Source organism: Corapipo altera, unplaced genomic scaffold (assembly GCF_003945725.1).
Source record: "Corapipo altera isolate COAL_440 unplaced genomic scaffold, ASM394572v1 151, whole genome shotgun sequence".
Classification (NCBI taxonomy): Eukaryota; Metazoa; Chordata; class Aves; order Passeriformes; family Pipridae; genus Corapipo; species Corapipo altera.
In genome coordinates this window covers 201,999-214,073 of record NW_020884976.1, presented here as the reverse complement: position 1 = coordinate 214,073, position 12,075 = coordinate 201,999, and the positions used below count along the sequence as shown (strand labels likewise).

The window sequence follows — 12,075 nt, the reverse complement described above, 5'->3', positions numbered from 1 at the left end:
TCAACCCACTCAGGAAGAGCGGCTGGTCTGGCTGCGCTTCCACCAGAAGAAGTGGGAGCTGCAGGCTCGGCAGCGGCGGGAGCGGCGGAAGAGACGGCGGCTGGAGGACGGCGGGGTGGGGGCAGGTGGAGGAGTGGTCCGCGATGCCTCCTCCAAGGGGCTGAGCAGCTACCTGCGCCGGACAGCACGCAGCATCCTGGACTTGCCGTGGCAGGTCGTGCAGGTACCAAGGAAGGAACCTGCCACAGAGCAGCCCAGGGTACAACCCTCACATTTACACTCTCTGTGGTCAAACAGTGACGTTCAGGAACCCTGACCCCAACGCCATGCAGGTGTTAGCCCTGTGGAGTTCAGGTAGGGCTGCAGACCCTCAGGCTCATGCACATCTGGATGGAAACAGGCATTCACAAGGTCATTTTTGGTGAATCTGGGATGTGTGTGTAGATCTGCCAGTGGCGCAGCTCCAGTTTGGCTCATGGACAGCACTGGGCAGTCACAGAACCACAGAAATATCTGAGGCCAGAGGCAGCTCTGGGTCCCTCTGGTCCAATTCTCTGCTCAGCCAGGGCTGCCTAGAGCCGGGGCCCAGGACCATGTCCAGGAATATCTCTAAGGATGGAGAATGCACATCTTCCCTGGGCATCCTGGGCCATGGCTTGGTCATTCTCACAGGGAGAAAGTGTTTCTGACATGTAGAGGGACCCTCCTGCATTACAGTCTGTGCCCACGGTATCTGGTTCTGCCATTGGATACTATTGGGAAGAGCCAGGCTCTGTCCTAGAGAGGTTAGGTATATAAGCAGATGAGATCCCATTGAGCTTCTTCTACTCAGGGATGGACAGGCACAGCTCTCCAAGCCTTTTCTCATGTGAAAGATGCTCCGAGCCCTTCTTCATCCTTGTAGCCCTTCACTGGACTCTATTTAGTATGTCCATGTCCGGTGCTGAGGAGTCCAGCACTGGGCACTGGATTCCAGTGGTACCTGAAAGCATACAGTGTACAAACGAAGAGGTGGGGTAGTGCCACCCAGGTGTTTTCACAAACCTTTGTTATGCATGGCCACCTAAGCCCAGCCCCCACTTCATCCTCCAGAAAGGCCTCAGAGCTGCAGGTCCAGCACATCAGAGTAAATTGGGTGACATCATCCCCTGGAGTTTGTTGGCCTGTCTGAGGCAGTTTTCTTCGTGGTACCCTGGGACAGTAATAGGACACAGGGACTCCAGAACTGAGAGTGATGACTCTCTTTAAGACCCTCACTCTCTTTTCGGCCACCAACTGAACACATAGATCCTCAGAGTGCTCCACAGCATAGATGTAAGCACTGATGGCATGTTGGATTTCCTGCTAACGCTGGCCTTGTCCCCTGTGTCCTGCAGATTGCCGAGACCAGCCAGCCTGGGCTGTTCCGGCTGTGGGCAGTGATAGGGAGTGACCTGCACTGCATCAAGCTGAGCATCCCCCGTGTCTTCTATGTCAACCAGCGCATCCCAAAGCCAGAGGAGGGGACAGCCTACAGGAAGGTGAGGACCTGCCCCTTTTGGAAGGGGAAGCAGCCACTTGTGTTGAGATGAGACACTTCACCTCCCCTGCAAGGAGGTATTACAAACATCTGCCTTGCAACACCTCACTGTCCCATTCCATGAATATCCCTCATCCAGGCCCTAGTCCTTCTGCTAATCCCAGCCTGCCTGAAAAGCAGGTTCTGTGTTACAGGAATTTGTAACGTGCATTAGCATAACTCACTGATTTCCTTAGGAGAGAGGAGCACCAGGAGATAAGCTCAGAGCCTAGCTCCTGGCAGCGGTGCCACATGGTGGGATGTGTCCCAATAATCTTGTCCCTTTCCTTGGCAGGTGAACAGGATCCTGCCCCGCTCAAACTTGGTTTACAACCTGTACGAGTACTCTGTCCCCGAAGACATGTACCAAGAGCACATCAACGAAATTAATGCAGACCTCTCTGCTCCGGACATTGAGGGAGTGTATGAGACACAGGTAACTCCTCCAGGTGCTCATTTGTAAGGATTGCTGAGCAGTAGCTCATTAGGTGGCACGCCAGTGGCAAGACATCAAAAATCCAAAACCCTGGACAGTAGAGAATGGGGGGATATAGATATGCTTATATGGACAGAGTATCAGAATGTGAGTTACAGTGTGTCAGGGAAAGGGGCTTCAGTTTATTTGGAGTTAAGAAACTTAGGAGAAAGAAGGTATTGAATAAGCAGAAATGGCGATCTTCCTCTAATCCAGAAAACCAGCCCGCTTTGAAACCAGGAAAGAGAAGGGGTATTTGGTGTAAAGCTGGGAGAAAAGAGTAGGCCACACTGTTGTGGAGGCTACACTGAGTGGAGTTAAAGAAAGCATAAAGGCAGGTGAATTTGATACTAAAATGCACCATAGGATTAGTATGGATCGAAAGTCTTTGCCTGAGTGGGACAAGCTTGGTGTGAGCAGAGGTGCCACTGGCTATTAAATGCTTTCTGAGGTGCAGGAGGCTGCAAGGGCAAAAGGAACATCACAGAGTTAGGAGGCTTCAGCTACTGATGTTACTGATATAACCTATTCCAGTGGGGCATGGTGAAAGAAACCACTTTTAGTCACCTTAAATTTCTGCTTTTGGAGAATTTGGACAAAGGTCCCCACAAGGCAAGGCACAACTCTTAATGATTACATGGAGCCTGTGAAATCCTGTGGTGATGAGAAAGGTTGAACCATATATGCCATCAGCAATTGAAAATGGTGCCTACTAAACCTTACTGATGTTTAGTAAGCAGCACCCAAAATTTACTTCAGATTACTCTGCCAAAGTGAGTAACATGTACCCAAATTCATCATATCTGTAGACCTTCCTCTAGCAAACTGAGTCCTCTCCGCTCCCGTGATGTTTAAAAGTGGGAAGAGGAAAAATCAAGAAACTAAGGGGAAACTAAAATGAAAGGCTCAAGTAAAACAAGGGGTGTGGAGAAGTTTTAAAAATATTAAGGAAATTAGATGATCGTGGGATAGCAGCATCTGTCCTGTGAGGGGAGGCTGAGTGAGCTGGACTGTGCAACCAGAAGGAGGAGAGACTCAAGGGGACCTGCTCGACAGGAATAGGGGAGGAGAGGAGCCAGGCTCTGTTCTGGTGCCCAGGAGAGAACAGGAGGCAGTAGGCACAACCTGAAACATGGGAAATTCTGTATAAATATATGAAAACACTTCTCTTGTAAGGGTGGTCAAGCAGGTTGCCCAGAGGGTTGTGAAAGTTCCATCCTCAGAGACACACATAACCCAGCTGGACAAAGACCTGGGCAAGCAAGGAGTGATCTGTCTTGATCTTTAAGCTGCAATGCAGTTCTGAGCCTGATCCTACAAAATGTAGCAGGAGTGACCTAGGGGGATGCGAGGGAGGGAACAGTTTCCCTGCAGGGATGGGGCTTAGATGGGAATGCTTCAGCATGCTGAAGAGATGTGAAAATGGGATGTACTAGGGATCTGTACAACTAAAACTGGCATAAGGGAAGAGCAGTCAGGCAAGAAATGTTTATTTATTGGGTCTCATTGGTTTGGGAAGAGGTCCCTCAGCAAGCCGTTCAGGAGTAGTCTCCTGCAGAGGTGGAGTTGACAGCTACAGGGTTAAAAAAACAGGGTGGATCTGTGATGGACCTCCCACTATGCCAGTTATCTGGAGCCTCTGCCTTAGAGTGCCAAGCCACAAGTTGCAGAGCTGCAAGATTGCCCAAATATTGCTCCACATGTCCTCCAAAGTATCTCGATGGTGGAATGTGGGGCTAGATAGGAACACGTGGATTTTGAGATACCTGTTCTGTACCTCAAACTTATGGTATGTCATACTTGTGGTTTTTAAACTAGGTTGTTCTAGGTTTGCAACCCCCAAGAGGAGCTTAGTAACAGAGCGTTGTTCCATCACATCTCTCCCCATCATTCCAGGTGCCACTGCTCTTCCGTGCCCTGTCCCACCTGGGCTGTGTGTGCATGGTCAGCAGGCAGCTCATCCAGCACCTGGCAGGGCGAGAAGCTGAAACTTTCGACATCGAACACCTGGAGATGCGCTCGCTGGCCCAGTTCACTTACCTAGAGCCAGGTGAGGCATCCTGAGAATGGGGCTCCTGGGGCATCCAAGATCTCACACCCATGGGTACCACTAGTGCTCTGTGTCCCTAGGAAGCATTCGCCACATCTACCTGTACCACAGCTCCCAGGGCAGCAAGGCACTCCTGGGCCTCTTCATCCCCTCACAGCGCAAAGCTTCCGTCTTTGTGCTGGACAAGGTAAGGGGCACTGTGAAGGGTGGGGGATCTGGGGTGCTGGTGGGTGAGAGGCTGGACATGCCCTGGCTGTGTGCACTGTCAGCCCAGAAACCCCCCATGCCCTGGGCTGATCCCACAGTATGGGCAGCAGGGGAGAGGGGATTCTGCCCCTCTGCCCCCTCTGATGAGACGCCCCTGCAGAGCTGCCTCCAGCCCTGGGGGCCCAGCATAGGAAGGATGTGGAGCTGCTGGAGCGAGTCCAGAGGAGGACACAGAGATGCTTCCAAGGCTGGAGCACCTCTGCTCTGAAGCCAGGCTGAGAGAGCTGGAGGTGTTCAGCCTGGAAAAGAGAAGGCTCCAGGGAGACCTTACAGCCCCTTCCAGTGCCTAAAGGGGCTCCAAGAGAGCTAGAGAGTGACTTTGGACAAGGGATGGAAGTGATAGGACAAGGGGGAATGGCTTTACAGAGAAAGGGGACAAGGTTAGATGGGATATTGGGAAGAAATTCTTCCCTGTGAGGGTGCTAAGGCCCTGGTACAGGTTTCCCAGAGCAGCTGTGACTGCCCCATTCCTGGAAGTGTTGAAGGCCAGGTTGCACAGGGCTTGGAGCAACCTGGTCTAATTGACCACAGGTTGTGCCAGGGGACACTTAGGTTGCATGTTAGGAAAAACTTCATGGAAGGAGTTGTCAAACCCTGGAACAGGCTGCCCAGGGCAGTGGTGGAATCACCATCCCTGGAGGGATTTAAAAGCCATGTAGATGTGGCACTTGGGGACATGAGTTAGTGGTGACCTTGGCAGTGCTGGGTGAGCAGTTGGACTTGATCTTAAAGGTCTTTTCCAACCCAAGCAATTCTGTGTTTATATGGTGTCCCTGCCCATGGCAGGGAGTTGGACTAGATGACTTTTAAAGTCCCTTCCACTCCAAACCATTCCATGGTAGGGTCAGGCAGCGGGAGGTTTCTCCATGCATCGCCCCTGGCACCACGCATCCTGGGATGTCTCTCCTCCTGTTCTGACCCAGACACCCTTGCACCCAGGTACGCAGCAACCAGATGCCAAATCTCACCACCCTGTTCTCAGCGGAGCGTGCAGCTCTGCTGGAAAAGGTGGGCGAGGAGCTGCTGCCCCCAGACAAGCACACCTTTGAGGTGCGTGCTGAGACCGACCCCAAGGCCATCTACAGAGGAGTCCAGCGGCTGCTGCTGGGCTACAAGGTGAGATGAAGGTGGGAGGAAGGTTTTCGTGGGACCATGGGGACTAAGGGGAGGGTGCTGTGGAAGGCACTGGTGCATGAGTTCCAACAGCACCTGTACATAACTTCTGAGCCCAAGGTCAAGGGTCAAAGTGGGTGCTTTGTTTTATTTGGGGATCTTACCTGGGGCAGTACCAGCAGCAAGGCCACCTCAGGATCTCTCTCCATCTCTGTGCTCAGCTGGAGAGTTGGTGGCATGGAGGTGAGTGGGTGCTTCAGGAACACTGAGGTTTGCTCCCCACTGTGGGGACCTGCTGTGGGGACAGGGTACCCAACACTGCCAGCTTCCTGCTGAGCAGGTTAGAGGCGCACCAGGACATATCCCTTTCTCCTTGGTGCAGGATGAGCGCCGGGGTCCCACGCTGGTGGCTGTGCAGTCCAACAGTGACCTGAAACGACTGGCAAGTGGGATTCCCATCATCGAGGAGTTCCCCTTGGTTCCCATCCAGCTGGTGGATGATGTCAGCTACTCAGTCCTGGACTGGCAGCGCCATGCCGCCCGCCGCATGATCCGTCACTATCTCAACCTGGACACTTGCCTCTCCCAGGCTTTTGAGATGAGCAGGTGCCATTGGTGGCCATGTTCCCCTGAGGCTGCCATGCCCTCAGTGGGACCACAGGAGCTGCTTCATCCCTTAAGGGGACAGGCATGGTCCTTGTTTTCCTTGCAGCCGTGCTCACCCCGATGACCACTTACCTCTCTGTGCCCCAGGTACTACCACATCCCCATTGGGAACCTCCCTGATGACATCTCCACTTTTGGCTCTGACCTGTTCTTCTCACGCCACCTCCGTCATCACAACCACCTGCTGTGGCTGTCCCCCACAGCCCGCCCTGACCTGGGGGGAAAGGAGGCTGATGACAACCGCCTTGTCATGGAGTTTGATGAGAGAGCCTCAGTGGAAATCAACAACCCTGGCTGCTACTCCACAGGTAAGGAGGGAAGAGGGTTGTAGCACTGAATAGGGCAGAGCTGGATCCTGCTTTGTGAGTCCTGCAGAGGGGTGGATGTGGTCCCCAAAGAGTCTCTGTGGTGACAGTTGTTACCAGCAACTTTTGGGTTTCAACATCAGTCTGGGCAAGGTGGATGCTAAAGGCATGTCCTGGGACAGGGGAGGCTCACCTATAACATGTGCAGGCATCAAAATATGGGTTCTTTATCAATGAGCAATGACAGTAGCACTTGGCAGACCACCTGCAACCAGTCAGCCCAAGCTCACCTGGTCATCCCTGGTGACCTTGGGACAGGTCTCTCTTAAGCAGAGGCAGCTCGAGTGTATTCAGTTCTTCTGAATGCCACTTCTGCAGCTTCCAGGAAAAATTGGTGGTCCCCAGAGGGTCAGTAGGTCCAAATCTTGTGGGAAGACAAGGTCTGGTTGAGACAGTCATGCCTATGAAAGCATCTCCCTACTCAGTGCAGCTGCACCTATAGAACACCTTGTACCTGTGAAAAGCACTTCCGGCAGCGGCAAGGGAGGGTGTCCCTGGTCCTTTCCCTGCTGACAGTTGTGTCTGCTCTTAGTGTGTCTGGAGCTGGATATCCAGAGCCTGGCTGTGAACACAGTGTTGCAGTCCCACCACGTGAATGACATGGAAGGAGGCTCCAGCATGAGCATCAGCTTTGACGTGATTCAGCAGGCATCCCTAGAGGACATGGTGACAGGGAACCAAGCTTCCAACTTTCCAGCCAGCTATGATGAGACTGCCCTCTGCTCCAACACTTTCAGGTATGGCTTAAGGAGCAGCAGGAGGTGGAGCATGTGGTCTCCATTCTGGCAGGTCCCCTCAGGACCAGGTCTCGAGGGCAGAGCAGGTGTCTTCTCCCACACATTGGAAGATCCTGAGCTCAGAGCTGCCTGGGGCATCAGCCAGCAGATGTGTAGGGATGTTGGTGAAGACTTTGCTCTTCCTGTTTCTCCTTTCTTCATGCTCCACCAGGTTATGGAGTCACATACTTACCCTATGGCTCATGTGCCAGGGGCTGGACAAGGGAGTTTCTGCTCTGAATCCTCCAGTGTATCTGAAAACATGTTCCTATTGGGAAGGTGGAAGGGGTTGCTGGTAGCTGGTGGGGTGATGCTGCTCTCTGCTTGCTGGCAGGATCCTGAAGAGCATGGTGGTGAGCTGGGTGAAGGAGATCACACAGTACCACAACGTCTATGCAGACAACCAGGTCATTCACTTTTACCGCTGGCTCCGCTCTCCTTCCTCCCTGCTCTATGACCCAGCACTTCACCGCACACTCCACAATATGATGAAGAAGCTTTTCCTGCAGTAAGTGAGGCCTGGAGTGTGCCAGGCTGACGGATGGGGAAGGGACAGATGTGACGTTAGTGACCAGGATGCTGGTGCCCACAATGATCCTCCAAAAGAGGTGGGCAGTAGAGTGCAGTGGACCTCTCATCCTCTTTGGGTGATCTCCCTTGAGCGTTGTTGCTGCATGTTGACTCCTGACTGATGGATCAGCACGTCTTCCATGGGTTGCATCTGCGCCTTGGACATTGCTTTCTCGCCCACTGACCCCGCTCTGTGCCCTGCTACAGGCTGGTGGCTGAGTTCAAGCGCCTGGGCTCCTCCGTGGTCTACGCCAACTTCAACCGCATCATCCTGTGCACCAAGAAGCGGCGCATTGAGGATGCCATCAGCTACATGGAGTACATCATCAACAGGTGGGGTGCACCTGGAGATGTGACTCCCAGGTGGTAGAGCTGGGGCAGGGCTCAGGCTAGGAAGGAGAATGCTGATTTTTTTTTTGCGTTCTGATGGGCCTCAGAACTCAAGTTATTACTTTTTTTTTGCGAAGCTACTGAAGGGACAAGGCTTCCCAATTTTCTTACTGTCACGCCTGGAGTAGAGATCTGTCCTCTATAGGCAGTGTTCTTGTAGGATTCAATCCAAAAGAGACGTTCAGGAGAATCTGAAATGCCCCATAACTCGTCCCTTGGTTGCTTCTCAGCATACCAGCTGTGGCACCTCGACATAAGAATAAGGAGCGAGGTGTCCTTGGGCATGACTTTCCCTAGGATCTCTGACAGTGATAGGATGGGAAAGGGGACACCCCTCTCTCCTGGCCAGCACCACCTCCCCACGGTGTCCCATAGAGAAGGGATGATGCCAACACAAGGACTGACTGCAGTCTCTTCCCTCTAGCATCCACTCCAAGGAGATCTTCCATTCTCTGACTATATCATTCTCCCGCTGCTGGGAGTTTCTTCTCTGGATGGACCCAGCAAATTATGGAGGTATCAAGGGAAAAGTGGATTCTCGCATCCACTACAGCGAGGTAAGAGAATGGGAAGCACCCAGTCCTCTGGGAGCAGGGTCCTGGGGCTGAGTGGAGTGGGGACGTGTTGGCTGGACATGAGAAAACACTGCAGCATCACTGGCTCCTCCAGAAGAACACCAGCAAGAGGCAAGCATTAGAAGAGGACAGTGAGGAAGAGGAGGAGGAGGTGGCAAGGGAAGAAGAGGAGGACGAAGGGGAGCCAGATGTGGAGGAGCTCCTGGAGAACAACTGGAACATCGCACAGTTCCTGCCCCAGGCTGCCTCCTGCCAGAGCTACTTCTTGATGATTGTGTCAGGTGAGTGGTCATGAGGAAGGGATGAGGTCATTGTGCCCCCTCAGTGCCAGCTCCAGGCAGGAGCTGGAGCCTTGCCCATGTCTCCCCAGCCTACATTGTGGCCGTGTACCACAGTATGAAGGAGGAGTTGCGACGTAACACTCCCGGGAGCACCCCCATCAAGAGGAGGAGCACCAGCCAGATGTCCCAGGAGGGTCTGGGGGAGCTGGGGGCCATGCCTGGTGAGTGCTGAGCCCCAGGACAGCCCTGCTGCAGGGAGCCACCCACCTCGTTGTCCCCATGTGCCACCAATCAGCTCAAGCGCTCTGTGCTTCATCCCTCTAGGCATGATCACCTTCTCACAGGATTATGTGGCCAATGAGCTCACCCAGAGCTTCTTCACCATCACCCAGAAGATCCAGAAGAAGATGGCTGGTTCCCGCAATGCTACAGAGCCCTCAGACATGTTTCCTGTCCTGCCTGGCTCCTACCTGCCACTCAACAACCCAGCCCTGGAGTTCATCAAATATGTTTGCAAGGTCAGCAGGCTGGGCCAGGCCACTTGGCTGAAAGTTTGGGGTCCGGGGCTGCAACTTTCTGCCAGGAGGGATCTACAATCACTTTGCCATGCTCTGCATCCATATTAGGTCACAAGGATACGAGCTGTCCTGCTAAGGACACTCTGCTGGTAGGCTCACCTGGCTCTTATCCTTGCAGGTCCTCTCCCTCGATGTCAACATAACCAACCAGGTGAACAAACTGCACCGGGACCTGCTGCGCCTCATCGAGGTGGGCGAGTTCTCGGAAGCAGCCCAGTTTCAGGACCCATGCCGCTCCTATGTGCTTCCTGAGGTCATCTGCAGGAACTGCAACTTCTGCAGGGACCTGGACCTGTGCAAAGACCCTGCCCTCTCCCAGGTGCAGCCTCTTTCCTAGGGACACCAGAGGCCCCAGTACAGCAGTCCATCACTTTACTCATTTTATCTCTGAACCCTTTTGCTTTGCAACTCTGCTTGCTGCTCGTGATCGCCCTCACCTAAAGCAAATTTTCTGTTCATCTTTTCTACCTGTGTGTTATGAGTCTGAGCATCCCTGGCCTTTGGCTCATGTTCTGTTCCTCTTCAGAAACCAGTTCCACCATCCCAGTGCATTGAACTTGTGGTGCTCACCTCCCTCTCTTTGCCCCTAGGATGGGTCAGTGCTTCCCGGATGGGTCTGCCCCAACTGCCGGGTGCAGTATGACACCAATGCCATTGAGATGGCGCTGGTGGAAGCCCTGCAGAAGAAGCTGATGGCCTTCGTCCTGCAGGACCTGGTAAGTGCACAAATTTCCCCCCTCCACCCATTCCTGTGACTGTCTGAAGCGAGACACATTCACTCTGCCCCTGTCAAAGGGGCTTGGCCTCATCTCCTGGCCCACCTGAACCTCTTTGGCCTGCAGATTTGCAAGAAGTGTAATGGTGTGAAGGAGATGCACATGCCTGTGTACTGCAGCTGCGCTGGAGACTTCACCCTCACCATCTCCTCTCAGGTACTTCAGCACCTGCCCAGCCCAGCCCTAGGCCCGCAGCTTGGCAAGGGACAGCAAGGAGCCCTACAGTGCCCTGTGCCTCCCTCCTGACGCTGCTCTAACTGCATGTCCCCTGGCATCTGCTGAGCTGCCCTCTGCCCTACCAGCCCTGCCCAGCCACTCCCTTAGAACCCCCCACTGCCTGGGGTGCTGGGCAGCCTCCTTCCCTCCCTGCTTTCTTCTCACCAGACCTTCACTGACAACATCAGCGTCTTCCAGAACATCGCCCGGCACTATGGCATGGCCTACCTGCTGGAAACCATTGAATGGCTGCTGCACACCAACCCCCAGCTCCAGCAGTGAGGGCTGGGCTGCTCCTCCTGCCTACTCTGTGCTCTGTCGTCCATGGAGAGCAGTCCTGGACCCCCTTGGCCATGGAGATGCTGCGCACCCCTCCTGCAGCAAGGAAGGGGAAGCAGAGCTGTGCCTGGGACTGGGCTGTCCTGCCCCCAGCTGCTTGGTGGGGCCTGGGAGGCTCCAGGGGCTGAAGCTGGGCTCCCCACATCTGTGCTGGCCCCCAGGTGTGGTTTTAATGTTGCATTTCTGTAAATAAATGGGCTGTAGAAGGCAGGTGTAGTTTTTGGGGGGCAGGGAAGCAGGGGCTGTGGCTCATCCCTGGATGATGCCTGCAGCTGAGGGGGGATGAGCTGTGTCCTTGCTGGGCAGGATGGACCAGGGACCTGTTCCTGTCTGATTCCTCCCTGCCTGCTTGGGAGCAGGGGGGCTGCAGCCTGGCCATGCCCCCTGTGGTCCCCCTCCAGCTCCAGGGGAAGGGGCTGCAGCACTGGACCCTAATGTGACTTTGGCTCCCTGCCAGCGAGTGTGTGTCTGATGTATCCTGCATTCTGGTTACTGCCTTCAGCCAGGCTCTGTCTCCTGCTCCTGCCCTTTGGGGGAAGAAGCCCCAAGGGCTGCAGCCAGAGCTCCGCCTGTGCTTCCAGAGTCTTGGCTCTTCTCTCTGGATGATGCCAAGATGCAGTCAGAGCTGACTTCTTGCAGTGGCACTGCCCTGGTGGGGCAATGCCTCCCTAACCAAGGTAGCGGGGCCCAGCAGCGCACTCCTGCCTGCCTCAGCAGGTTCTGCAGGCAGCAGGGTTGGGGTCCGGAGGGAGCTGAGACGACCTTGTCCTGTTCCTGCATCCATGCAGCAGGACAAACAGCCCCAGGTCCCCACCATGGAGCTGTATCAGGGCAGGTTTAGGCTGGATATTGGGAAAAGGTTCTTCCCCAAAAGGTGTTTGGGCACTGGAACAGGCTTCCGAGGGCAGTGGTCACGGCCCCAAGGCTGGCAGAGCTCAAGGAGCCTTTGGACAATGCTCTGAGTGACAGGGTGGAATTGTTGGGGTGTCTGTGCAGGGCCAGGAGTTGGACTGGATGATCCTTGTGGGTCCCTTCCAACTCAGGATATACCATGATTCTATGAAAAGTGCTGGCTGGGCC

The 12,075-nt window shown here is 54.3% G+C and overlaps 1 protein-coding gene across 1 annotated transcript in view; it reads left to right on the top strand.

Annotated features, from left to right (window-relative positions):
- POLE (DNA polymerase epsilon, catalytic subunit) overlaps positions 1-11,201 on the top strand; it is a 31,596-nt gene extending 20,395 nt beyond the window's left edge. Inside the window, exons 30-48 of the mRNA XM_027665474.1 lie at positions 14-223; positions 1,377-1,520; positions 1,854-1,994; positions 3,930-4,083; positions 4,164-4,270; positions 5,290-5,466; positions 5,846-6,069; positions 6,217-6,437; positions 7,027-7,231; positions 7,605-7,778; positions 8,048-8,173; positions 8,655-8,787; positions 8,900-9,086; positions 9,176-9,307; positions 9,411-9,604; positions 9,783-9,983; positions 10,255-10,380; positions 10,507-10,596; positions 10,825-11,201. Of these exons, the coding sequence (XP_027521275.1) occupies positions 14-223; positions 1,377-1,520; positions 1,854-1,994; positions 3,930-4,083; positions 4,164-4,270; positions 5,290-5,466; positions 5,846-6,069; positions 6,217-6,437; positions 7,027-7,231; positions 7,605-7,778; positions 8,048-8,173; positions 8,655-8,787; positions 8,900-9,086; positions 9,176-9,307; positions 9,411-9,604; positions 9,783-9,983; positions 10,255-10,380; positions 10,507-10,596; positions 10,825-10,938 (3,060 nt within the window). The 3' untranslated portion in view covers positions 10,939-11,201. The remainder of the gene's footprint in view (positions 1-13; positions 224-1,376; positions 1,521-1,853; positions 1,995-3,929; positions 4,084-4,163; positions 4,271-5,289; positions 5,467-5,845; positions 6,070-6,216; positions 6,438-7,026; positions 7,232-7,604; positions 7,779-8,047; positions 8,174-8,654; positions 8,788-8,899; positions 9,087-9,175; positions 9,308-9,410; positions 9,605-9,782; positions 9,984-10,254; positions 10,381-10,506; positions 10,597-10,824) is intronic.
- The last annotated feature ends 874 nt before the right edge of the window (positions 11,202-12,075 follow it).